The sequence below is a fragment of the Dipodomys spectabilis genome, unplaced genomic scaffold (assembly GCF_019054845.1).
Source record: "Dipodomys spectabilis isolate Male_0828 unplaced genomic scaffold, ASM1905484v1 ptg000092l, whole genome shotgun sequence".
Classification (NCBI taxonomy): domain Eukaryota; kingdom Metazoa; phylum Chordata; class Mammalia; order Rodentia; family Heteromyidae; genus Dipodomys; species Dipodomys spectabilis.
Genome location: NW_024870769.1, coordinates 7,326,569 through 7,352,596, shown reverse-complemented (window position 1 = coordinate 7,352,596; position 26,028 = coordinate 7,326,569). Strand labels below are relative to the sequence as shown.

Sequence of the window (26,028 nt, the reverse complement as noted above, 5' to 3'; positions counted from 1 at the left end):
AGTTGAAAAGACTTGCATTGCTGCTCTGAATCCTTCTCTAAGGCCCAAGCTGTATGGCCAACTGCCCAAAGGTTCCTCTATAGTTACTCAAAAGGACCTCAAACAAATCCTTCAGAAGTTGACCTCAGGATCTGTTTGCCCACATCTAGACTTCTTTTAGAATCCTGATTATCAGCAAAGGAGCCACTAATCATTTGGTTTTTCTAGCCAGTATTCTAGAATTTTTCTCTGACACTTACATGGTCAGCTTGCCATTAGGTGTCTCAATTTGCTCTTTAAAAGGCTCTTACATGTGCTCAATAACACCACTAGCTGACTCCAAGCTTGAGATTCTTATATCCTGCCCTGCCTGTTCTCTGCCTTGTGACAAGGGTGATTGTTTTAAAATGTCAACAATTCATATTTCTCCCTGGCTTCCAGGCTCCTGTGCCCTCACAATGTTCTTAAAGACCAAAGTATCTTATAATGCCATAAATAGTCTTACCTTTGGCTATTTCCACACTTAATATTTCACACTCTCTGCTGAACAACTCCTTTCCCAAGTGCGCAGAGCTCCTTTGAATCTCAGGGCTTTGGATCCCTTTCTCTATGGTACCTTCCTTTCCTCCCTTCCTAACTCTAATGCTCTACCTCTCAATATCATGAGTTCAATTACCAATTTTGCTCAAAAGTTTGTCTTGACCTTTCTCACACTGCAACACAATACATCACCCTTCTATCATTCTACAATTCTTGTATTTTTCTTCCTACAGATTGTTCTATTATAATTCTGAAGCGATTGGTGTGAGTTATAAAAATTATTTCTCTTCCCCAACATATGTAGGGCCCCCATATGAGGAATGGGATCATGTTTTATTGTGCTTAGTTTTGTAGCCTCAGAACTTATTGAGGTGCTGTGGATATTAATACAAATAAAACCATAGCTTCTATTGTAAGAATCATGTCCACTTTGGGGTGAGATTTACAAGTTAGAAGTCCTTTAGGAAGTACATAGTAAATCTGGAGCGGGTGAGGTGCCATCTATTAAGATAATAGGTTACCAATGCCTGTTGGGCTGGAGTAGTTAAGTAATTATGTACATCTTCCAGGGGATATCATGCTCTCAACAGTAACTATTCAGAATCTCACACTGCCATAGGATGATATTCAGGAGTTGGTTCAATACAGAAAGCAAGTAAACAGCCTGCAGTTGGTCACATATTTCCCATTCATGGATTTCACTACTCATTGTTTAAAGATATTAGGAAAAAATTCATCTGTACTAACCATGTAGGATTTTTTCTTCTTATTATTTTTAAATAATAGAACAGTGTAACAACTATTTCCATAGCATTTATATTGTATTAGATTTGTAAATAATCTCAAAATTATTTAAAGATGGATGTGCATATAGATAGATCTTGTTTATATATAAAAACTATTTTGTATACAGAACTTGAGCATCCATAAATTTTGATATCTTCAGGTCGTAAGTTCTTGGAACCAATTCCCCATGATACCAAGGGACGCTTTTGTGTACATACACACACACACACACACACACACAGGGAAAGAGAGTGTGTGTGAGAGAGAGCATACATTCATTTTGAGTCTGTAAAATAATAACATGTATGTATTCATTTTTGTTTATATCTGTGAAAACTCTCAAAAGAACAATGAAGTAATAAAATCAACTATTTCCAGGGGATGAAAAGAAAGAGAAACTAAGAGTAGAAGAGTGTCCTCTATGTATATTTTATTCTACTGCATATGCACCAAACATATGCATTGCCTATTTAAAGTAAGAAGATATAATGAGAGACACCGCGAGAGATGGATGCTAAGAGGAGAGGAAGCGTGAGGATGAACTGGTAGTGAGGGAGAGACCAATTTCCAGGGGTCTCTCAGGACTGCTTCTGCCTTCCTTAAATCACCAGGGAGGCTGCTTGAGTTCCTTTGTTCCTTTTGAGTCATTCCCCATGCTTCTGTGCTGCTTTTTAGCACTAGGTTGCTGCTGTTACAGAATAGAATGGGAACCAAGCAAAACAGCAGCTTCTAGAGTTACAGCTTTAGATGCAAGTGGAATTCAGAATCTACATTCACAGATTCCTTTTCTTCTCATTGTCAATGCCTCTGGAAGCCAACAGTTATATGGGGGCTTGGGTGGGATGGCTTTGTAAACACTATTTTTAATGGAGGAAAAAAACTGAAGTGTCCCTGTTATAAGAAAGGAAGCATTTTTAGCTTAATGCTCCTTTGCAATTCATACCAGCAAATATGTGAGCATCTGCTATATGCCAGACACCACAGTCAGCATTAGGTGGAGGCTGCGAGGATGAATTGGGAGAAATGGAATAGAGAAGAGAACAGCATACTCAGTCTAAGTGTCTGTCACATTTCAGGAACAATACTTTATTAAGTCTTCTAAAGAATGCAGAAAAAAAAACCCAACAACTTGGTGGCATCATGGCTCTGGTTTTTCAGATGAGGAAGAAATGCAGAGTATTAACTATTTGTCCCTAGCCTAAACTGTAACCTTTATCTTCCAGAGCCCTAGTTTATTGTTCCTGTGCCTCAGGTTCTTTGCAATTGGAAAGTTAGTTGTATGGCTAATTCACTGCTTTGTTTCCTGTTTCTACTTAAACCCTTTCTCTCCAGGGAAGCCTTCCCCGAGTTTCCGGTATAGAATTCTATCCATCATTCTTCTCCCTTTTCCTGCTGTATTTTTCTTCACAGTACTCATCACTATGAATGACAGCAATAAGTAAAACTATTGATTATTTTTGCATATGACTCCTTTGACTAGAGTGTGAGTTCTACAAGGCCAAGGACCTTGCTAGTGCAGAGTCTCTAGAACCTGCAATAGTTCTTGACACTTCGTAGATACGTGCTTGCCTCTGGGTTGTGTGTCTGTCTATGCAGGTAACGAGATGGCCACTCACTGGAAGACAAACAAAATAACAAAGCCCGATGGAATGGGCTCTAGCTCATGGCTCAGGGCTCACAATCTGTGCCTTTGAGGATCCTAATCCTGGGAGTAAGTTATGCTTATAGACACAAAGTCCAGCTGGGACATGAGCTTTAACAAGGGAAAAGTAGGTAGCTGCTCAGCTACCTCAGCTGGTCAGAATGGCTGCCTGTGGGAAGGGGAATAGAGCTCTCCTCCAGGAGAGTTTTTATAACTACAGTAGACAGAGGATGGCAGTGGAAGGAAGAGTGGTAGCAGGAAAAGGAAATAATGTGCTGGTGGGAGGCCACAGTGGTAGCTGTGCTGGGAGCATAATATATGAGAGGCCACAGGAAGTCAAGCTAAGGAGTAGAGTAAAAGCATTCTTCAGTCTTCTGTGAGGAGGAAGTGGCCTGCCCTCAGGAGTCTGTTTTGGAATAGCACTACTAAGGACATGGCTACTGGGAAAAGTTTCAATTAGCAATAATCGCGCCTCGGATAAACCTCATTGGCTACGATACTGCCACTGCGCAAAGCTGCTACTGGGAACTTAGAAGTTATATGCCAGACACCTTATATGAATCTGCTGGCTTAATCTTCCATGGAAACTTATTCTCCCGTACTGATAGAGCAGGGAAGATGGCTGTAGGTGCCATCACAGTCACAGAAGCCATGGGCCAAAATCAAGAGTCAAAGCCTGGATCATCAGACCTCTCACAGCCTAGATGTTTCAGCCTCATCCCTGCTTCTATAAAGTGGATGGTGGAACGGCTTCAGGTGAACTGCTTGCCCTAGAGCCAAACAGCATCTTTGAGAACTGTCTATGAAATACAGATTCCCAGACTCTATCCTTGGAGATGCCCACTCTGCCACTCCAGCAGGACAACTATATTGTTTTCCAAAGATTCTTATGTACATCCCTAAGTGGGGGGCACCATCCTCTGTCTTGTGGAAGGAGCCATGGAACAGGAAGACCCTTGGAGACAACAAGACAAGGTTAAAGAGAACAACATTTAACTTGTACATGACAGAGATTGTGTGGGTTAAAGCGCTATTCTGGGAGTGCAGATGAGAAGATAGTTGATTGTACAGGAAGACTGACAGGGCTTGACCAATGACAGTGTCTTTGACACTGAGTGTCAAAGAGATTGAGATGCCATGGATAAAAATGAAGAATGCAGGCAATGGAACACTTCTGGACAGTTCTTTCCTGGGTAAACAGCCTAAATCACACAGCTCTTTCTTCTGAGTACCCTCTGAACTTTGATAAAGAGAGAGATAGTAGATCACCAACCACATAACTGATAAAAGACCACCAGGGATGACTTGGAACAGGAAGAGGGAAGGGCCTCTGCAGCCCAAGAAATCAGGGAAGCCACCTTGCCTGCCTCATCCCTCAGTAGTAGGCATCATTAATTGAGTGCCTGTTTCTCTGTGCTGTTCCAAGAAAGAGAAATTGGCAAATAGGGCTAGAAGCCTGTTTGCCATCTGGGTTGTGTGTCCGTCTGTGCAGATAATGAGATGGCAACCAATTGCAATGGAAGCCAAACAAAATAACAAAGTCCAATTTCCTATCTTAGCTTATAGCAAGAGTTTGTCCATCATTTTCAGAATGAGCTGAAACAAAACAAACACCTGTGTGAGGGAAAAAAAAATCTCTGAGGTAAATCTAATGTAACTGAGGCATGTCACATAATCTGAAAATGTCACTTCTTGAATTTTCTTCATTCAACAAACATATTTCAGAAGGAAAACACAGCAGTGGATGTCAGTCTCTGGGTGGTTCTGTGAGCAGAGCAATGGCATAATGAAACAGGCACTCCATGGCTGGCTACAACAACACAGAACATATTTTGCAGGGTAGCAAGCTGTTAGCTGCTGTAGCTGGTAGAGGTTATGGTCATCCAAGAATGTGGAAGTGGAGACTGAGACTGCCAGATTCCCAAGATAGGTTGAGAAATCAAATATGCTTTTTTCTTCATGAAGAAAACTTGGTCCGCCCTCCTCTGCAAACAGAGGCAATCACTCCTGTAGATGACAGAGGAAGGCCATGGCCTGGGTGGTAGTGAATCCCACTCCTGCAGACCACTTCTCTCTACAGAGAGCATGTGGGTCCAGGAGCTGAGTCCAGCCACGAGGCGGTGACACTGAGCCAGTACCACTTTGCTCCCTGTTTATGCCTTCCCATTTCTCAGGGAAAAAAACCTCACAGGTGTGAGCATTGAATTATAGAACCTTGCTCCAACTCCCCTTCAGCTCTGTCTTATACTAACAGGATGTCATCTTTAAATTCCCTTATCCTATTGTCCGGTCGCATTGTGATAAAGGAAAGGGCTTATGGAGCTTCATACCAGGCAGGGATCCAGGCATATATATGCCTTGAAAAAATAAAACAAAAAACTTTGGTCTGGCTCAAGTGGTAGAGATGTGAGAACATGAGGCCCCGAGTATAAGCTCCATTACAGCCTGCATGCACACATGAACATGCACACACACGTGTGCACACATGCACACACATACACACACACAAACAGAAACCTCTGAGGGGCTGGAAGTATGGCTCAAATGGTAGAGCACCTAGTAGTAAGCATGAAGCCCTGAGTTTAAACCTAATACCATCAAAAAGAAAATCTTTGGAGTTTGACCAGCCATGATCTCAATTTTCCAATACCAAGATATGGGTCAGATACATTTCACATGGGTGATTCTAATACAGAAAATCTGCAACTCAAGATCTTCAAGGCTCCAAAGTCCTATTTGGAAAAACAGTCACAAGCTATGACCGCTTGATCTGCTGCACAAGGAAAGGCTCCTGGGACAGCTGTCAGCCATAGCACATCCGTAGCTGAAATGAATTGACATTCACCCTCTCGAAAAAGAAAATCTTCCAGAGTATACCCATGATGGCTGGCTTTTGAAGCTGTATGGTTGGAGCAAACAGTTTATACTGTTTTGGCTTAAAGTTCCAGATGTGAACACTTTTTCTTAGGACATTGAATCCATCACTTTCTCAACCATATTTTAGGGTTTGGTCTCGAGAGATGAGAATTTGCTGCAGATACAGTGGCATAAGAGTATTCGAAGACAATATCTCAGTAATTGATAGCATTAGCTACTATGAAAAAAATGGCAAAGGAAGGAACTGAGGACCATAGTGTGAGATCTTAAATCCTTTAGACATCCTACTGGCCTTACAACTCATAGCAACTGTCTGGCTTAAGGCAGAGACTTCATATTCACCTGTTGAATGATACATACATAATGTGCTCTGCATTATATATAACATTGGAAGAGCTTCTTACCCTAAGTCTGTAGTTATCTTTCTTATCCCAGTATTACTTAAAGATCTTCAATCACATGAGTTGGATAGACATGATCCTTCCCTGAGTTCCAGCAATAGGTCCTGAGCAGTTTAGTAAAGTTAACAGATATCAACTCCCTGAGCATGGTAATAGAGTAAGGAAACCCATTTCAGTTAGAGCTGGAACTTAATCTCTGTTGGCTGCTTTTGAAAGAGAAAGCAATAGTCCTGCTGTTGTTGGTACCTAGTTGGGAATGGCATAGAAGACATGTTAAGAATAAAGCAGGAGGGCTGGGATTGTGGCTTACTGGTATAATGCTTGCCTAACATGCATGAGGCCCTGGGTTTGCTTCCTTACGACCACATACACAACAACAACAGGAAAGGCAGAGAGGAAAAAAGGGATATTCACACTGTTGTGGTAAAGTTATTTGAGAGAGAAAATGTCATACCTAAAGCCAGTTCCCTCTAAACTTGCAGATTAAATTAACTGATGTGATTGAATGCACTGTTACTTGTAACAAAATTACTGAAGTTATCATTAAAATTTAAGTACACTGCTTAGAAATAGATTTTGTTTTAGGAATAATGACAGAGTTAGGACCAATATTCTTCAAAATACCAAATAAAGCAAAGTAATGGCCGATTATACTTGATAGAAGCAAAAAAAATGCCTCCATGCCATAACAATAATCACAAATCATTAATTTTAAGCCAAGTCCTATATGATAATAAAAGTAATTGTGTCCTGGAACTATATTAGTTGTGCTCTTTCCTGCAATTAAGAAAACAGTGTGTGATGGAAGAATATGGGTTCTATAAATGACATGTTAATGAGTTTGGTATCAACATATAAAACTAATCTCCCCAAAGGCATTTTGTCATGTTAGCATTACAAATAGAAGAGCTTTGTGAATCCTAAGATTCAGAATGTATTTATGAGAAGATTATTTAAAACATAACAAATGTGATATTCTGAGGGCTTTGATGGAATTTCTGAAAAAAAAAAAAAAAAAACAACCTGTTACAGTTTGAGGATCTTTGGGATTTTAGAAGCAGCCCATGAAAATCTGCATATATGTATGGACCACATTTTATTCACTGTTGGTTCCTAATATTGAATCTCTTGACATTCAGAAACTATTTACTAAAAGATCAAATGGATGTTAATCTTGAATATAGATGCTCATCTTGAATAAGACCCTGATAAAAAATATTTGAGATACAACCAAACTAGAAAACAAAAAACAAAAACTCCTGGTCTAAGATAAACAAAAGAGAGTTCTTTCTTAGTGGTATTCTGTAGAACTTTGATCAATATATTGAGATGTTGTGGATAAGACAATCGTCTCATATTTTAAGATTCTCATCTCTTGAGGCCCTTAGTCTGAATAGCTGCTAGTTGTGTGTAATAAAGAAAGGTTTTATAAATGCGGTTAAGGTTGTATTAAATGGCCTAACAATCCCTTTTTCAAGCAAATTTAAAAGCATAACTTAGATCCAGAAATCAAATTTAACCACAGTACACTGGGGTTAAATTGATATTGTGGACATGTAATTAGCAATGTTCTTTCTAGCTTGCTTAGGAGATAAAAGTGCTTTTAAGAGAGAGATTGAGTGGCCCAAGGTCACTTAGAAAAAAAACCGAGATGAATTTGAGCCAATGCCATCTTTGGCTTCAGTAAAGCTCCCAGCAGTGGCATTTGTTCAACAAATATTTATTGGGTCATTAATGTGTGCAAGGCTGTGTGCAAGGCACAGTAAGTCACGGAATATACAGGACCTCTCACTACAGATATTTTGTTGATTTACTGTCAGAGCACTTCACACTCCATTAAGAAACAAACAAACAAAAACATCCAATTACTAAGTCATTAGCACTGCCTTTTAAAATCAAAATCGAAGATGAGAAGGCAGAACACTAGACTCCAAGGGCCCCCTTAGAGACCCAGCATGATCCTTTATTTCACAGATGGAAGAACAGACTCCTGTAATAAAGGACGAAATGCCTCTGCTGGGCTTCGTGGAGAGACAGGCAATAGATGCTTATGAAGCGAGGAAGGGAAGGAAGAACACTAACTATGGTATAAAACCATTTGGACAAAACCAAGTAACAAGAAAGTGCCTGAGTCGTCACCATTGTTTTTTTTTTTTTAACTCAGAAGTGTTTTTATTTTTTTTCTCAAGGCTGGCCCTTGCTCTATCTTTTGAGCCACAGCTCCACTTGAGCCACAATTCCACTTATGGCCTTTTTTTTAAAAAAAAAAAACAAACAAGCAACCTTTTTTATTGTAAAAATAGTGTACAGAGGGGTTACGGTTACATGAATAGGGTAATAAGTACATTTTTTTTATCGAGCATGGTTGCCTCCTCCTTTGTTTTTCTCCTACCATTCCTTCCTTCCCCACCTCTCCAACTCTTCCCCCCCCTGTTCATTTTCAACATAGTGTCTTGTACATCTCATTGTTACAATGGGTCAATATTTTTTTTTTAAATCATAGGAAGGGTATGCCTTAAAAAACACAGTGTTCAAAAAGAAATGTGCTCATGATGTGACTTATGTAACTGTAACACTTCTGTGTATCACTTTTACAAAAAAAAAAAAAGCAGTGGGAAGCAGGGTGGGAGAGCTAGAATGTGAGGTGGTTTGTGGATTATGGGGAAGTTGTATTCTCAGCCATACATGTATTTCTTTAATTTTTTTCCTGTGCTAGTCCTGGGGCTTGAACTCAGAGTTTGGGTGCTGTCCATGAGCTTTTTGTTCCTCTACCACTTGAGCCACAGCTCCATTTCTGGCTTTTGGGGAATTACCTGGAGATAAAAGTCTCATGGACTTTCCTGCCTGGGCTGGCTTCAAACTGTGACACTCAGATCACAGCCTCCTGAGTAGCTAGGATTACAGACATGTACCACTAGTGCCTAACTAATGTTCGTTTTATGAATATAGCTTTAACTGCCTTTATAACCAATATGATCAGATTATGTATGTACCTATGTATATATGTGGATATTACATATATACAGACAAGCATTATTTAAAGAAAGCCTATATTCTAAGAAACACCATTTGTCAACAGGTATATGTATTGCTAGGTGACTTCAGAGCTGTGCAAACATCACAGAATGTACTTAACACACTTTGATGGTAAAGCTTACTACATACCTAACTAGACCATGTGGTTTAAAAGGCCATATGCCTGATCCATTGTTGGTTAAAGTCATCATTCAACACATGACTACAAATTGCAGATAGCTAGACAGACAGATAGTAGAAAGGTAGATGATAGAGAGATAGATAAACACATTGATAGATACCTATATGAATGTTTAAATAGATAGAAAAAAGTTTTAGAGGCCAGAAAGCTGTGAGTCAGACTTTCCTCTGGATTCCATGAGCCACTTTTTGTGAAGCTTTTGCCAAGTTATCTTGCCTTCCTGAGCCATGGTTTTGTCTGTGTAAGTTGGAGATGACATTGGTGTCCATCTAGTAGGACTGTGGTGAGAATCTGAGATGCAGTGGCTTAGTCCAGTGATGGGATAAGGCAGATTCTCAGAGGACAGTAACAACAGTTGCAGCGTCAACAGTGCTGAGCATAATGATTCTTCTTGATGCCTACCAATGGACCCTGGATGAGCCATTGCCCCTCTGATGCTTGGTGTGGTGGGTCACCATCCTACAACAATCCTCCCCTCTCTTGATGGAGAAGTAGTGCACCACACATATAATACCAAAAAGAGAGAGAGCGATGAGGGGATGGCTGTTGCCTTCCTTTATGAGAGCTGTACTGTGAGGCTCATGCTCAGACATGAGTCTGCTTCACAGGACTCACCTTTAGAGACCAAATAACTCTCTGTTCATTTTCAGATCATATGATGTTATGTGATACTAACACGACATAGTGTGACGTTGTATGATAATATAGCCTTTGATGATCAGCTGAGAGCATAATTAATGGACATGAATACGTTCATTTTTGCTGATCAACTGTGCTTAAAACCTAATAAAAGTCCCCAGCAGAAGGTACATCTACCTCCCCTCTCTAGCATCCTGGAGGTGGATCCGTGGTAGCAGGTTCTCAGAGGTCTTGATCAGGGGAGAGGTGCCAAATACATCATCTCCAATGTTATCTTTCCGTAGTGGACAAGAAAGGCTCAAGGGTGTTTGCAGGGAGGAGCTGCCATATGAAACACACCCAGAAGGAATCCAGCTCCCCACCACTAGAGAGAGTTTTATTTCAAATACTCACGGTATGATTTCCATATTGGAGGCTGGTATTCTTCAGCATCTAGAACAAACAAAAAAAAGAAAGAAAGAAATCATTCAGTCAGCATGTTTGTCAAACTGTCAACATTTATGTTTCCTGGGGGTGAGAGCAAAAGTCTGTCAGCAACACTGCTTTCCAGCCCCAGGGGACTCTGCTCATTTAGGTTACAGTTCCAGGCAGGAGGAGAAGAATGTGCCTGGAAACCTTGTAGACTGAACCTCACTTTCTTCAGATCACTTTCTATGACAGAATCAATTGCTCAATCAATTTTACATAGCCCAGTAAAGCAAAAAAAAAAAAAAGTGTGTTTTTTTTAAAGCAATTTACTTGATTGTTCCCTCTAGTAACCTCTTCAAATAGTATTTACTCAACCTAGCATAATAAACCTCATTTCTCTCACATTTTTCAATCAGATCTTTAGTCCATTTATTATGATTTGATGGGGAAATTAGAAGTGCAAGTATGTAAAATTAATATGGAATGTCAACCAACCCAGCCCACAAAACGTCTAATGTGTGGAGCCTGGCAGCAAGAATAATGATGGCTCAATTGGAATCACATTATTTCCTCGAATTAACTCCAATGTGTGACTTAGAAAATATCCATAAATAACCAAATATCCAGAAATATCCAAAATAACCTCTCAACAATCAGAAGTGTCAGAGTAAGAGAGTTATAATAAAAGGGAGAGGACGAAACTTATTCATCACTCTAGAAAACAACTCAGGGAAGGAAGTCTGCTGGTTCGGTTCACTCAACCAAGCTAATGCTAACAACTAAACTTACTCCATGTAGTTATTAGAAACATCCCATGTCACAGATATTTTTAATTTGGTTTTATTATCCTTAAGTGGTTGTGGAAAGGGACTTTAGTTCAACATGCTTGTGAGTACAATGCATTTGCTCAATGTCATCTTTCCTTCATTCTCCCGTCTCTCCCAACACCACCCAGCCCCTCAAATTTCCCAGCTCCGTTTTCACATATATACATTGAATATGACTATATTCACACACTCTTTCTCTTCCCACTCATCCACTCCCTCTCTTTGATCCCTTTTTGATACCACAAGTCCGAGGTTCTTGGTATTCATTTTGTTAAGCTGTATGTTAGTTGTTCAAAAGAGTTTTACCACTGGAATCTTCTCCTGTATATATTATGCTTTGGTTGATATGTTTGTGGATATGTGCATATGTATGTTCGCATATAAATTTATAATTTGGATCTGACTTTTGCAAAAGAGAGAAAACAAGAATCCTTTTCCTCTCTGAACCTGACTTAGTTCACTTAACATAATTTTTTCCAGGTCCATCTGTTTCCCTGCAAATGATAATCTTCCTGATGGGTGAATAAAATTCACATATATGACTATATAACTATAAATACATACATAGATATATGTATGTTTGTATGTATCTATATTTTATAGATCTGTATTTACATATATATAGGCATATCTATATTTATATCCATATTGATCTATATCTGTATCTATATCTAGATTCATATCTATATCTGTATGGAGTTTGCTAGATACATCCAGCCATTGAAAGACATCTGGATGTTTCCACAAGTTGGCTATAGTAAATATACAGCAACAGACACTGTATATAAATGTCTTTACTGTATCCTGACTTGTAATCTTGGATAAATGCCCAAGAATGGTATAATTGTAATACAGTGAAGTTCTATGTTTGGTTTCCATGTCATGGTTTACAGCTTTGGAACATATACATATACATATATATATTCTAACGTAGGTAACAAGGGGAGTTCTTTTCCCAAATTATACAATATGAGTCTGGGGAACCTCGAGTACTCTAATTTAGCAGAAGGAAACTACTGGGTCTCTGCCACTTCCAGACAAGGCAAAGCCTGTCCTTATCTGGGACCCCTATCCTGTGGCTCCTGTTTTGTTAGAACTTTTCTACCTGATGCAGGAAAACAGTTCAGGAACACTTTTCTCTCTGAGAACCAATGATGACATGTGTAAATTAAAACTAACAAAGGTGGCAAACTTCCTCTCCAATCTTATTCACTTATACCTGCATAGCTTAAATTATTTTACAAATAAGATCTCACTCTCTGGGTCCACATATGACAGCATTCAGCCAAAGCTCTACAAAGGCCATTTTTTACATTTCAACCACATAGGCACATAGATAAATATGGTGCATTGTGAGTGGCTTGTACTGCTATTCAAGCTCAGATTGCTGAATAAATATGGCCATTAACTCAATACTTTAGTCAGAGTAAGTGAACACAATTTTATAATAGTGATATTTGAACTAACAATTTCGTCTTTTATGTTATGTGAGCCAATTTTAATGGGAAACAGGAGTTTTTGGTTATAAAAATCATTCAAATAAAAAAAAAATCAACCTGGTGAGTTTGAAAATGAAATTCTAGAGCCATTCATCCCAGGCTGTTTTGCTAAAGCCAGGTCCTAGATGTTAATAGGTGATAGTGATGGTCTCTAGGGGTACAGATTTGTTTTCTCGGCCCATTGAAGAATTAAAAGAAAGGGAAGTGTTTAAAGCAGATGGAGAAAGTTTATTTGAAAGTGAAAGGAAACCACTACAGAGGAGTCCACGGGAGTCCTCTCAACCCCGCGGTTCTTCCCATATCCTTTGGGTTTTTCCGCTGACTGCTGGATGGTTGTTTCATTGGTTGAGTGTGCTGCCCCAACTGTTTTCACTGGTTAAGTGAAATCCAGAGCTTCACTGGAGGAAGGAACATTTGAGTGTGAATTCACAGAGTTATGGGAAGATAAAGTATTTGATCAGAAGCCTGAGGCATTTTACCTGCCACATATTATATCCACATTTTTCATTCCTAGCTACCTAACAGTTCCCCCTTTCTTTTCCTAAATGGTATCTTCAAAGATGCATTTTCAATGATAAATAAAGATCAACATGCACTCTTGCACACATACACACCCAGAGCACATTACACAGGCATGTAAATTCCTGAGACACCATCTTTACACGCTGCAATGTCCGCCTGAGATTTCAGATGAGATTTGTTTTGTGAGCCAAGTACAACCCATCCTCCTAGAAGTGGCCAAACATTGTTTAGTACCTTAGTACATTGAGGGGAGGTCCCAAGACAGAGGAGGTATATAGTCCAGGCTCAGCATGGATCTGCTAAGATTTCTTACCTAATATCAGAAACTTAATTAGATGGCCCCTCACTGTCCATTTCAGTTTTGTTCCGAGAAAAACCTCAATTTTCTTTTCTCAGAAGCATTGGTCCTTACCTCGACCTTCATGCTGGTCTCCCTGCATGCTCCATAAAGTCTCCCTTTCCATTTGCTCCCTGTGGGCCACTTGATGCAGAGGCCAAGAAAGTTGCCTTTAGAAACCAGCGATGTGCAAATTCCTCCAGTACCTTCCCTCTGTGATTGGAATGAAGTATGGATATTTTCCCACCCATGGGATTTGCCTACCCTTCTCACTCCATGCAATCTTCCCTTTCCCATATTTATCTAGCCACAGTGTTTTCCCCCCTCTATTCCCCAGACAAGCCATGTGCTTCCAAGTCCCTAGCCTTAGCTACTGTGGGCTCACAAGGTAAATGGGCTCCCCATATAAAATGTTCCCCAACATATCTTGATTTGCCTTATTTCATCATACAGGGCTCAGCCTAAATGTTCCTTCCCAGGAGCGTTCCCTATCAGCTTTGCACAAACTAAATGGCTTTCCCTCTATTCTAGTCCTTCATTGCTTCTATGACTATCTGAAATTATTTATTGATTTATTCATTTGTTAGGACTGCTTTTTAAAAACTATTGCTGTTATGCCAGGCCAGGGCCTGGGCACTGTCTCTGAGCTTTGTTGCTCAAGGCTAGCACTCTACCACTTGAACTATAGCTCTACTTCTGGCTTTTCCTCCCTTGTTTTTGGTTCTTAATTGGAGATAAGTGTCTCAGTGCCTCATGACTGGGTTTATTTTGATCCATGATCATTAGATCTTAGCCCCCTGTGTAGGCTAGGACTACGGGTATGCCTCACTGGTGCCCAGCTGTTATGACTGTTTGATCTACTATTTATCAAGCTTTATAAACATAGGATTTTGCTTCATTTACTTCCATACACCAATCTTTTATTTTTATTTTTTTAATTTTATTTTATTTTATTTGAGAACATACTGTACAGAGGGGTTACAATTACATGGGCAGGATAATGCATACATTTCTTACCAAGCATTGCAGCCTCCTCCTTTGTTTACCCTTCACCTCCCTTCCCAGCCTCCCCCCTCCCCCCCCACCCAATCATACCCCCCCTCCCCCCCCACCGACATTGTAAAGCTGGTTTTGACATGACATTTTGTACTTCTCATTGTTGCAACAGGTCCACCTGAATCCTTAAACGACTTGTTTGTCCCCGTCTCCTCCACATGTTATACTGACATCAAATATAGTGAAAGCGGGGGTTACACTGTGGGGGAGGGACATACAAAGCAACAAAGAAATAATATTATAAATGCGTTAGAAACACATGCATGAAAGAAACAAAAACATTAAAATACATATTTGAGGGTTCGTTTTCCTAACATCACATTCTCTGACTTTTTCCGCTTGACTCATACCTATACTAGATATTGCAAATAAGGGAAACCATACACCAATCTTTTAAAGGGAACATGGCATGTAACAAGTATTAAAAAGTTAAAACATGTTAAATAAATTACTTAATAAATTCCCATGAGTTCAAGGCCTTCCTTGGACAACTATTACTAAGCATCTTGAAATAGATTACTTGGATTATTTTGGCCATACTTGGGTTTGAACTCAAGGTATCATGCTTGTTAAGCAGATGTCCCACAACAGGAGCCACTATGCCAGTCCCTTTTTGTGTTGTTTATTTTCAAGGTAGAGTCCTGCTTTGGTGCCTGAACTGGCCTAGATAATGTTCTTCCTATTTATGTTTTCCTTCATTGTTGGAATGACAGACCCATACCACTGTGCCCAGTCAGTGACTGAAATGGAGCTTTTATGCTTACTTGGCCTTGAATAATGATCCCCTAACTTCAACCTCCCAAGTAGCTAGTATCATAGGAGTGAGCCACCTTGCACAGTAGTTATTAAGGTCTTTTAAGAATAAGACCAAGTAGGTTCTGTCTATTGCTGAGGGTCCTGTAGGGATTAAGTGAGAGAATGCATGTGACCTTCACCAGATAACTCCAAACAAATAGCAGCCTCTGGATGAAGCCCCTTAAGGTGGCTGTACTGGTCTTGCTGAATTGCCATTCCTCTTGGGTGGCCTGTGCTCTTGTCTTTGCTCTCTTGACTATAGCCATTGTCTATCTCTGTTCTTGCCTCCTAGATCTAGAGTTTATCATTAAGCTCCAGTGCTGTTGTCATGGAGGGTTTTTCTTTCCATGAAAGAATTCAAATTGAGAGGCCATTTTCCATGCTTCAGTAGAACGACTATAATTACCTTGGCCTTTGAGACATGCTTCACAAACCAACAAGGCACACTGTTTGGAGGCTGTGGTCAAGGGACGGAGCACACAATACTTTTAATATATGCCCAACCAAGTCTTTAACTCTCTCCTGCACTGTCCAACTCACATACTATTTGCAGCAATTTCACACAACACTTTTCACCTATTTCACTCTTGAATAGTATGATACTTTCATTTAAAACCTGGAGGAGGTATTCAAGGACATGCAGTTCACTTTTCATCACTTGGCAAAGAGAAATAAAATGCAGAATAACTAAGTGCCTTCCCCAAATGTGGAAATCAAGAACATCAAATCAAACCAGGTGCTGATGGCTGGGACCTGTAAATCCTAGCTACTCAGGAGGCTGAAATGTTAGGATCACAATTCCAAGCCAGCCTGAGCAGGAAAGTCTATGAGACTTTTATCTCTAATTAACCAGCAAAAATCCAAAGCTGGGACTCAAATGGTAGAGGCCTGGCCAGGAGCAAAAAAACTGAAGGACAATGCTTAGGACCTGTGTTCAAGATCCAGTGCTGGCACAAAATAAACACACACAAAAAATGTAATAGATATATGACTTCATTCTTACTAGAGGGGAAAGTAGTCATTACCCATCTATGAACTACCCCCATGAAAGAGGGTCCATGGGACTCAGGGAGCTAGAAATGCTGATGCTAGGATAGGTATCAGGCTGCAGAAAGGAAGAGAATATAGAAATAGAAGCTCTGAATTCAAAAATGTACAAGGAAAAAAACCATCACATTTAGAAGACAATAATGTTATTTTTAGAAAGAAACAATAATTGCATACATCAAAGAGGTTTAGAATATACATTGCTTAAAAATATTCACTCATGGGGCTGAGAAGGTAGGTCAGTGGTAGAGCGTTTGCCTTGCAAGCATGAGGCCCTGGGTTTGATTCCTCAGCACCACATAAGAAGAAAGAAAAGCCAGAAGTGGCGCTGTGGCTCCAGTGGTAGAGTACTAGCCTTGAGCTGAAGAACTGAGGGACAGCGCCCAGGCCCAGAGTTCAGCCCCCACTACTGGAACCCCCCCTAAAAAAAAAATTCACTCATGCCTATCTATATAAAAAAGTGCCAGTCTTTGATGCAGCAATTAATTAATTACCTAATTAACTTCTTCATTCATTCCTTCATTTTCATGCCAGTACTGGGGCTTCAACTCAGGGACTGGGGACTATCCTTTAGCTTTTATGCTTAAGACTGATGCTCTAGCACATGACCCGCAACTCTACTTCCAGTTTTTTGCTGGTTAATTAGAGATAAGAGTCTGAGGGCTTTCCTGCCTGGGATGGCGTTGAGTTCTGGTCCTCAGAACTGTCTCCTGAGTAACTAGAATTATAGGTGTGAATCACTGGTGTCTGATGACTCCACAGTTTTATTCACAAGAATCTGGCCTATGGTTGTCATTGAACACTGCACAAAGGTGTCTGTGTATATGAACACAGTATTGATGCTGTTCTGTGAGTAACCGTGAATCTGAGCACACAGCTAGGAAAGATGGATAAAGAACAATCAAATACATATGACAATAGTAGTTTGGAGCAAGACTGTTCAACACCAGCTCTGCCCTGTTACTAGCTATGTGATCTCAGGCAAGTTGCTTTACCTTTCTACGCCTCGGTTTCTTAATTTATTAAATGAGGGTAAGAATAATACCCACCATACAGCATTGTGTACTCTATCTTTTTAAAATTTCCTACCTGTACCAGTTATTTTCTTTCATATTATCTGTATAAAAATATGAAAGCCTGGATGCCAGCAGCTCATATCTATAATCCTACTTACTCAGACTGAGATCTGAGGATGGCAGTTCAAAGGCAGGAAAGTCTGTGACACCCTTCCCTCCAATCAACTACTAAAAGAGCCAGCAGTGGGGCTGTGGCTCAAGTGGACGAGCACTAATCTCAAGTAAAAAAAAAGCTCAAGGACAGCATCCAGCCTCTGTTTAAACCCAGGACCAGCACTATTTTATATATATATGTATATATGTAATATGTTAATGTAATATATTAGAATATTATATGTAAAATTATCTGCATAATATATTATATAATATATATTAGAAATATATGTATATCATAATAAATAATAGTGCTAGATATATTTATTTCTTAGTGGTATTGGGATTTTAACTCAAGACCTTAGCTTCCTGGGCAGATGCTCTACCACTTGAACCATTCTCCCATATGGGATTTGCTCCCATGTCCTTGTAGTTGGAGTTACTTTTAGGACAGGGTCTCATTTTTTGCCCAGGGCTAGCCTCAGACCACAGTCCTCTAACCCATACTGCTTGCATAGCTGGGATTGAAGGTACATGCTACCATGTTTAGCTGGCCAGTGTTTTGTTTTGTTTTTGCCAGTACTATGGCTTGAATTCAAGGCATCACGATGCATTCACTGAGCTTGCTTGCTTTGCTGAGACTTTACTATCTGAGCCCCTGGGTCCAACCTTAACATGCTGTTGGTTATTTTGAAGATAGAATTTCTCAGATTTTTCTGTCCAGCCTGGTCTTGAAATATGAACCTCCACATCTTAGCCTCCTGAGTAGTTATGATTACAAGTGTTTTCCACCAGCATTCAGCTGATTTATTTACTTATTTACACACTAAATAAGTCATCACTTTGAAGATAATCTAGTGTAACATATTCCTGATTGCAGCTCATGCAGCCTGTGTAATATTCACTCAGCAAGAGCAAAGTGCTAAAGTAAAAGGAGACAATTGCTTCTTCAGAGAAAGGCTATGCCCGCTGCCTGGGCCCTCTTTTAACAGTCTGTGAAATGAACATTAATAAGTGGTTCTAAGAAGGCTGGGAAGTGAGTATAGCCCCTCAATTAAGAGTGAAAGAAGGGGGGAAAGATATAAAGATATAGATACTTAGAGAGTGACATAAACTTCATAATGATAGGTAATAAGACCCCTCTAGCAAAATCACCCATAAAGAATCTCAACCAAAAAAGTAAACAAACAAACAAGAAGAAAACTGGTTAAAGGGACTTAGAAATTCAGGTCGGAACTTGAGAGCAGCTTTGAGAAACCTTCTGTGTTAATGTAACAAAACTTTGCCATTCTGGTCTTTGGGAAAATAAAGAATTCTGGGATGAACCCAGAGATAATTCTTCAGTGACTTAGCCTGAGGGGACAATGGGGCAATTAAGAGCATGTCACAAAAAGTCATCCTTCAAGATCAAAAGCTTAGCAAAAATAATGTAATATCTGCAGTGATTTCACTAAACTTGAGAGCAATATATACTTAATGTTGCAAGACAGGAAAAGTCTAATAAGTGTGGGACTAAGTGTGTTATTTTATGCTTGCAATCATAGCTTCTTGGGAGATGGAAATAGCATGGTGGTAGTCTGAGGCCAGCCAAGCAAGTGTTAGAAAAACACCTGGGCACCTGCTTGTAATCCCAGCATCAAAGGAGGCAGAAGTTGGGGGAATCTCAATATAAAGCTGGCCCTGAGCAAATAAAAGCCCTGAGGGGGGTAAAAATGACTAAAGCAAAAAGAACTGAATTTCTGAGTTCATACCCCAGTGCTTAAAAAAGAAAAAGAAAAAGCAACAAACTTTAGCAAGTCTCCTACCCCAGGGAAAAAACCACCATTAAGAGAGTTGTATGGATTCTTACAGATTTTGCTTTGTGAATAGCTAGAATAAAAATGTACAAAATTGTCTCATATATACTGTCCCGTGATCTGCTTTTTCATATGTAATACTATGTCTTAAGCAACTGTCCATATCAGCAGTCACAGATCTTTGCTTGCTTAACTGCAGCTTTATCTTCTATCATATTAGTTAATAAAAATGTGATTTATTTATATGTGTAATAATTTTGAACGGACAGACCTTTAGGCTATTTTCAACTTTTTGCTACTCTCAATAATGCTGTAGTAGTATATTCTAAGTGCAGCATAGCTTCAAGGAAGTTGAACTCAGATGAGTGAAGGATTTGTGTAGTTTTGCTTTTGTGGTTAAAAGCTTTTGTTGTTATCATGTTCAACTAGAACTGTGAACAATGCAAGAATGCCTATCTCTTTACACCCTCCAACAGCAGCTGTGATTGGTATAATCTTAATTTGTGATGTCTTTTTAACTCAGCTTGAAAATCCACAGAGGAGATGACATGTATGTGCACATAGCAAATGGTGACATGCAATGCTCTGGGTACTGTTATTTTGTTTAATTAATTTGTTTTACTTTAAGTAGTTGTACAAAGGGGTTTCAATTCAAGAAGTCAGATTATGAGTACAATGCGTCTTGATCATTGTCACTCCTTACATCATTCTCTCCCATCTCTCCCAATCCCATCCTTGTTCTCAAATTCCATGGTCGGATTGTCACACATGCATATATTGACTATAATGACTGTATCTGCCTACTCTTCTTGCTGTTTGTCTGCCCTCCTCCCTTTCCTCTCCCAACAAACATGTTTCAGGTTCCTGGTATTCATTTTGTTAAACTGTTAGTTGTTCAGAGGCGTTGTACTGCTTAATCCTCCTCTAAGTATACCATTCTTTAGTCAATTCATTTGGTTTATATGAAGAAAACTCTGTATATGTTACCTTTTATGTTTGTATATTAGATCTGACTTCCATATATGAGAGAAAACATGTCATTTGTCTCTCTGAGCTTGGCTTACTTCACTTCACTTTTTTTTCTAGATCCATCCATTTTCCTGCAAATGACTTAATATTATTCTTTCTGACACATGAGTAAAATTCCATTTTACACACACACACACACACACACACACACACACCATACCTCTTCCAGATACTTTTAGCTCCAGAAATATGATTGGATGCAACCACCTGAGGAGCAAGTATGAAGGAACGCAAGGCTGATTAATGAGGAAACTCAAAAGAACACAGGTGGTCCACTTGGGTAAGCCACAAGTGAAGAGAAAACACCTGCAAACACCTAGCCGAGCCAGCCCCCTTCTCTTGGCTCAGTGGAGGGGAACGAGACCAATAGAAACCTATGTGCAGGACTTTGGAAAGCAAGAGAAGTAAAAGAGTGACTGGAATACAGAACGATCTACCAAGGAAGTCAGAAACAATTGTCCCTTGGAGTATTTCAAGTAAAACTGCCTCCATTGCATTAGTAAAGGGTACGGGAGTTGGGTCTCTCCTCTGCTATCCTCTTCCCAGAAATGCCATGTCTGTGGTCACTTTGGATTTATTGCCACACATGTTTGCAAAAGAGCTGCATCGGGCCTTTTCTAAGGAAGTTGGGTAAAAACAGGTTTTTCAACCAGGCATGGAACAGCCTCACAATGAGATGACAGTTGAGGATTTGTAGGGTGATTAACTTAATAGGCCCCAAATGGGTTGGGTTCCAAATGAAAGCAAACAACAGCAGGAGGGGGATGTGGCTGAGACACATTGCTCTCAATCTTCACAAGTGTGCGTGAGCTTGAGCTGGCACCCTGGGTTACAGTCTTGCCAGGATACCCCAGCCAACTAACTGGTGCCAGGACCAGGTTGTGAGTCCTCCTAGACACTGTCTTCAGTGCTATAAAACATTGAGGTGTGAGGTGTTTCAGAGCTTTCTTGATAATCTTACTATCAGGACAAGGTCCTTGTCTTGTCCTGAAAAACCTGATGTCCATGTTATTCTCTGACAACTCTGCTTCCATCACAGACAAAGGCTTCATTCGCATCTGACTATAGCTCTCATATCAGGGCTTTTGTCCTTCTTACAGAGAGTGGTAAAAAAGACTGATTCAAGGTACTTGGCTGAAATTTGGGAGGTCCCCACTCTGGACAAGGTTATACAGAGATGATCTGAAGCCAATGAATCCTCAAAAGGGCCTCGGGCTGCTGTCTGTGGTCACTAGAGGGCACTGAGTCCACACAGAGCATCTGTTCTGGATGGCTTTCTCTGTAGACAGAAACATGGTGAGATGCTCCATTTGGCTGATGTTCAAAGAATCAATACAATGAGCTAGGCATTGGGCATGCCACAGTGAACAAACAGGCAGAGAAGGTTTGGGAAGATCTGTAAAGTCTGGCTCCTGGCCACTATTGCCCTGCTCTTCCTGTTTATCTCCTTATACCTTAACCTCTCTGGACTTTGTTTTGATACTTGAATCGATCCAGACCAGTCCTGCCTTAGAGGTCTTATGATCACTTTCCTCCCATCCCTGATTAACTCAGAGTTCTTCTTAGGCTATCCAAGCAAAGTGTTTTCCCAGAGACTCTTCAATTCCTGGCAGAGACTTTTTGCTCTCTGGAGTTTTTGTTTGTTTTGCTCTGGGTTTATAGATTTTGTTTATTGGTATATACGTTGCTTTTCTATGCTAGGCAGGCAGGACTGTGAGAGAAAAACCTCATGTTTTGTTTTGTTTTCAGGGTAAGAAAAAGATATCAGGATTGGAATTAAGGACCTTGAAATCGTGCAGTTTGGTTACTAATGGCTGACATTTTACTGCTTGAGCAATGCTTTCAGCCAAGTTTTTGGTTCCTTATTTTAAAGACTGAAGACTTTTCTACCAGAACTCAGCCTCCTGAGTCACTAAGATTACAGGCATGAGTCACAGAACCTGGCTCAAGAGCCTGATTTATGTGTTTGTTCTCTGTTCTCTGGGTCAGCTTTAACCTATCAGGTACCCTTTGTGGGTTTAGGAAAGGGTGTTCCTCTCAGGTGGATGGACTGGCAATTGGATAGTGTCTGTAGGTAAATACTTCTTCGCCAGGACACAGCCCCAAGCCAGAGCACATGGAAGAGCCACAGGTGGAAAGATGTGTCAGCCTCAACAGATCCCCTTTGCTTGGTCCAAACAGCACAACGACTGCTGTATACCAGGGCACAGGGTATACTTAATAAAGTGCTGAATAGACGAAAGGCCAAACACTCAAAAGGTCCTATGGCTGAGGCATGCCAATAAGCAGTTGTGACACAGCAAGAATGGGTCTAAGAAGAGCCACAGTGGCAGGATTTCTGAAAGCAGCCTGGGGGAATAATGCCCTTCTACATTAAGCCCTCTGATCTCAGGACTCTTTTAAGAGCTGTTAGTGAAATCTCACAGCAAGGCCTAAGGTTCCCAACGACAAAAACCTTCTGGTATCAGAGCATGCCTGAGCCTTGGGGAAAGAGGTCCTTTATCACCCAAACATGGGTCACTGACCCAATGGCAAGGACAGCCTTATGGACAAGGGGACTTGTAGAACACAGACCTTGGTCTGTGTCTGCCATGGATAGAGCCAAAACAGAACATGACATTAAGAGCTAAAAGTAGTTCATACTTCTAGTTGTAAGAGATGATAGCGTGGAGGGTGTAAGTTCTCAAGTGGCTAATGATCAACTTAAAGAAGTATGTTGGAGTCAGATAATTAAAGATTTAAAGTCATACTAAAGGACTATCATTGTGCTAGAGGGAAGAAGACAGGTAAGCGGAAAGAACATGGGATCTAGGCTATATTTTAGAAAGATCATACCTCTCACAGTGGATCAGAGGAAGAGAAGATGGGAGAGAGAGAAAAAAATAATAGGAGGTAAGACCAATCAAAGAGCTGGTTAGTAGCCAAGGTAGGTGACACAAATGATGTGAATTTCAATGGTACCGGTGGAAATGGAGGAAAAGGGATGGATTTGAAAGGACATAGAATAGCAGATCTATAGAACTGAGATCTTTTGATGCATTTGACCTGAGTAGAGAAGAAGAAAGAAGTGATTTCTGCTGGGCAGGGGTATATGAATGGCATTTGGCCTCAGCAGCTGGACAGAGGGTGATTCCATTGGTAGAAACAAGCAGACCAGAGAAGAAGAAGGATTGGAAGATGGTGATGTCCTTAGCCTTCCCACTTCGACAGAGACAAGGATGGCAGAGTCAGGTGACCAAGTCTGAGAGGCCTGAAGTCAAGAAAGAGACCTGGACTGGAGTTCAAGGAGGGAAGCTCCCTATACAGAGCGTATCCACAGACCTTGAGATAGGGCTTATGCCAGACAATCAATGCTTAGAGCAAAGCAATAGGCCTTTGTAGAGTCTTGGAGGAGCACCAACACGTAAGGCATGAGAAGAAGAAAACACGCAGAGACTGGCAAGATAGGAGAGACGCCAGAAGATGAGGTGATGTGGGGGGGCAAAGCGCAAGTCATTTGGAAAGGGGAAGTCGGCAGTAGTGTCAGTTTCTGCTCTAGAGAGATAAGCAGAAAAAGGACTCACTGCTACAGCAATAAGGGCTTTCAGGGATCTTGCAATGGAGTGTAGGTAAAAGTTGCAGTCAAGTGACACTGAAGATAAACAGAAAGGGATGAAATAGAATCCATACATGGAAAGCCTAGCAAGAAGAGGGAGACAAGCGAAGGCAACAACTTGTTTATTACCCACCCGACCTTTGCCACACGGCTCACTCCCAGGTCCCCTCACTAATTACTGGCTCAAAGGCCATGCAAAAGGTAGATTTCTCCTACTTTCTTCATGGATGATTTCCTCCTCTGTGATTTCTTTAGAGACAATCTCACAACTGCTTCCTTTGAGCCTACATTTTTCCCTCCCCACACTTGCTGCCTCTTTACAAATTCTTCTCATCAGAGGAATGTCTTCCTGGCTTTCCTCCAGGAATCCTCCTGGGCATTCATTTATTCATCTGACAAATATTTACCTAGAGCTTATGGCTACTTGGTGCAAGATATTGCACAAGACAGGAGTGCAGATAGAAAGGTAAGAGGCAGAACTGAACCACAAGGAATCAGTTAGGAAACAAAATAAAATATCAGCTCATTCATTCCTTTAATAAGTACTGCCTACATGTTGGGGACTAGGCCCCTGGCCACATGCTCAGTCCTCACATCATAAGATTGGAAGTGACACAATGCAGAGAAAAATTAGACGTGAAGACAGAGACTATTTTACTTAATTATTTCTTGGCAATTATTCCTTCATTCATCTTCTTCCTGAAGTGGTTAGCTCTCAGAGAAAGAGACAGTCTTGACATACCTCCTGCAGCTCTCCAGCACTGCCAGCCATTTGGAAGAGCTGCTGTCTTTCCCTCCTGTTATAATGTCCTCGACATGTTTTGTGTTCATTGCGAGAGTCACTGTCTCTTCAGATATATGATAGTTGTGGCAATGTGTTCTCACAAAAGTAGCTCATAAATCATGGTCATGGCACTGTTTCTACTGGCAAGCAGAGAAAGAATTTTTCCCATATTCTTGTCAAAGCCAAATCATTCTGCAGTATAAGGAAAAGTGAGATATCTCATCCAAACAAAAATTATATATATTTATACATAAAATCTTGATCATGTACAATTTTTTGAATCATCTCTCTACCTACCTATCTTTCTGCACTCATCTACCCATTTACCCCTTCATCCATCATCCACACATCAAGCCATTCACCCACATATCCATTCACTCATTCATTTACCCACTCACTATCCATCCATCTATCCATCTATCGATTCATCCATCCACCCTTCAGTAGATACTTGTGGGCCAAGATTTGTGCTACATCACAAAGTTAAAACCATGAGATCCTGATGCTGGTGGTCCCTGGTTGTAATCCTAGTCACTCAGAAAGCTGAAATCGGAAGATTCAGGTTTGAAGCTAGCCCAGGCAGGTAAGTCCATGAGACTCTTATCTCCAATGAACCAGCAGAAAAGCAAAAGTGGAGCTGTGGCTCAAGCAGTACAGCCTTAGGCAAAAAAAAAAAAAAAAAAAAGCTCAGGGACAGTTCTCCAACCTTGAATTCAAGCTCCAAGACTAGAAAAAAAGAAAACAAAAACCAAAAAAAAGAGATGTTGTCCTGAGTAATGCAAACGGGTCCTCTTTCAAGGGGCCTTCTGTCCAACAGGAAGAAGAGACAACAGGAAACAAAGGCCACAGCAAAGTTTGGAGGCTAAGGCAGCACAAAGCAGTGTTCCCTAAGGGTAAGGACTTTTATCTCCCAGAGCGGAGGAAAATGGATCTCAAAGGGATTAAATCATTTTTCCCAAGGTCATGTGTCTAGTGGAAAAGTAGAATTCAAATCCGAATGTGTTTTTGCTTCAGAGCCTATTGATTTTTTTCTTCCCCTGGCCTTATTCCCCCGGGGGAAGCAGTGGTGCGGAAGCTAACGTG

At 40.5% G+C, this 26,028-nt stretch overlaps 1 protein-coding gene and 1 non-coding gene across 2 annotated transcripts in view; both read right to left on the bottom strand.

Moving 5' to 3' along the window:
- Nucleotides 1-26,028, bottom strand: part of Chn2 (chimerin 2) — a 328,228-nt gene that overhangs the window by 154,069 nt on the left and 148,131 nt on the right. Inside the window, exon 2 of the mRNA XM_042685079.1 lies at nucleotides 10,475-10,513. Coding sequence (XP_042541013.1) covers nucleotides 10,475-10,513 — 39 coding nt within the window. The remainder of the gene's footprint in view (nucleotides 1-10,474; nucleotides 10,514-26,028) is intronic.
- LOC122112238 lies at nucleotides 3,319-3,464 on the bottom strand. Its single transcript, XR_006148133.1, has one exon. It is a non-coding gene; the product is annotated as a U4 spliceosomal RNA (small nuclear RNA).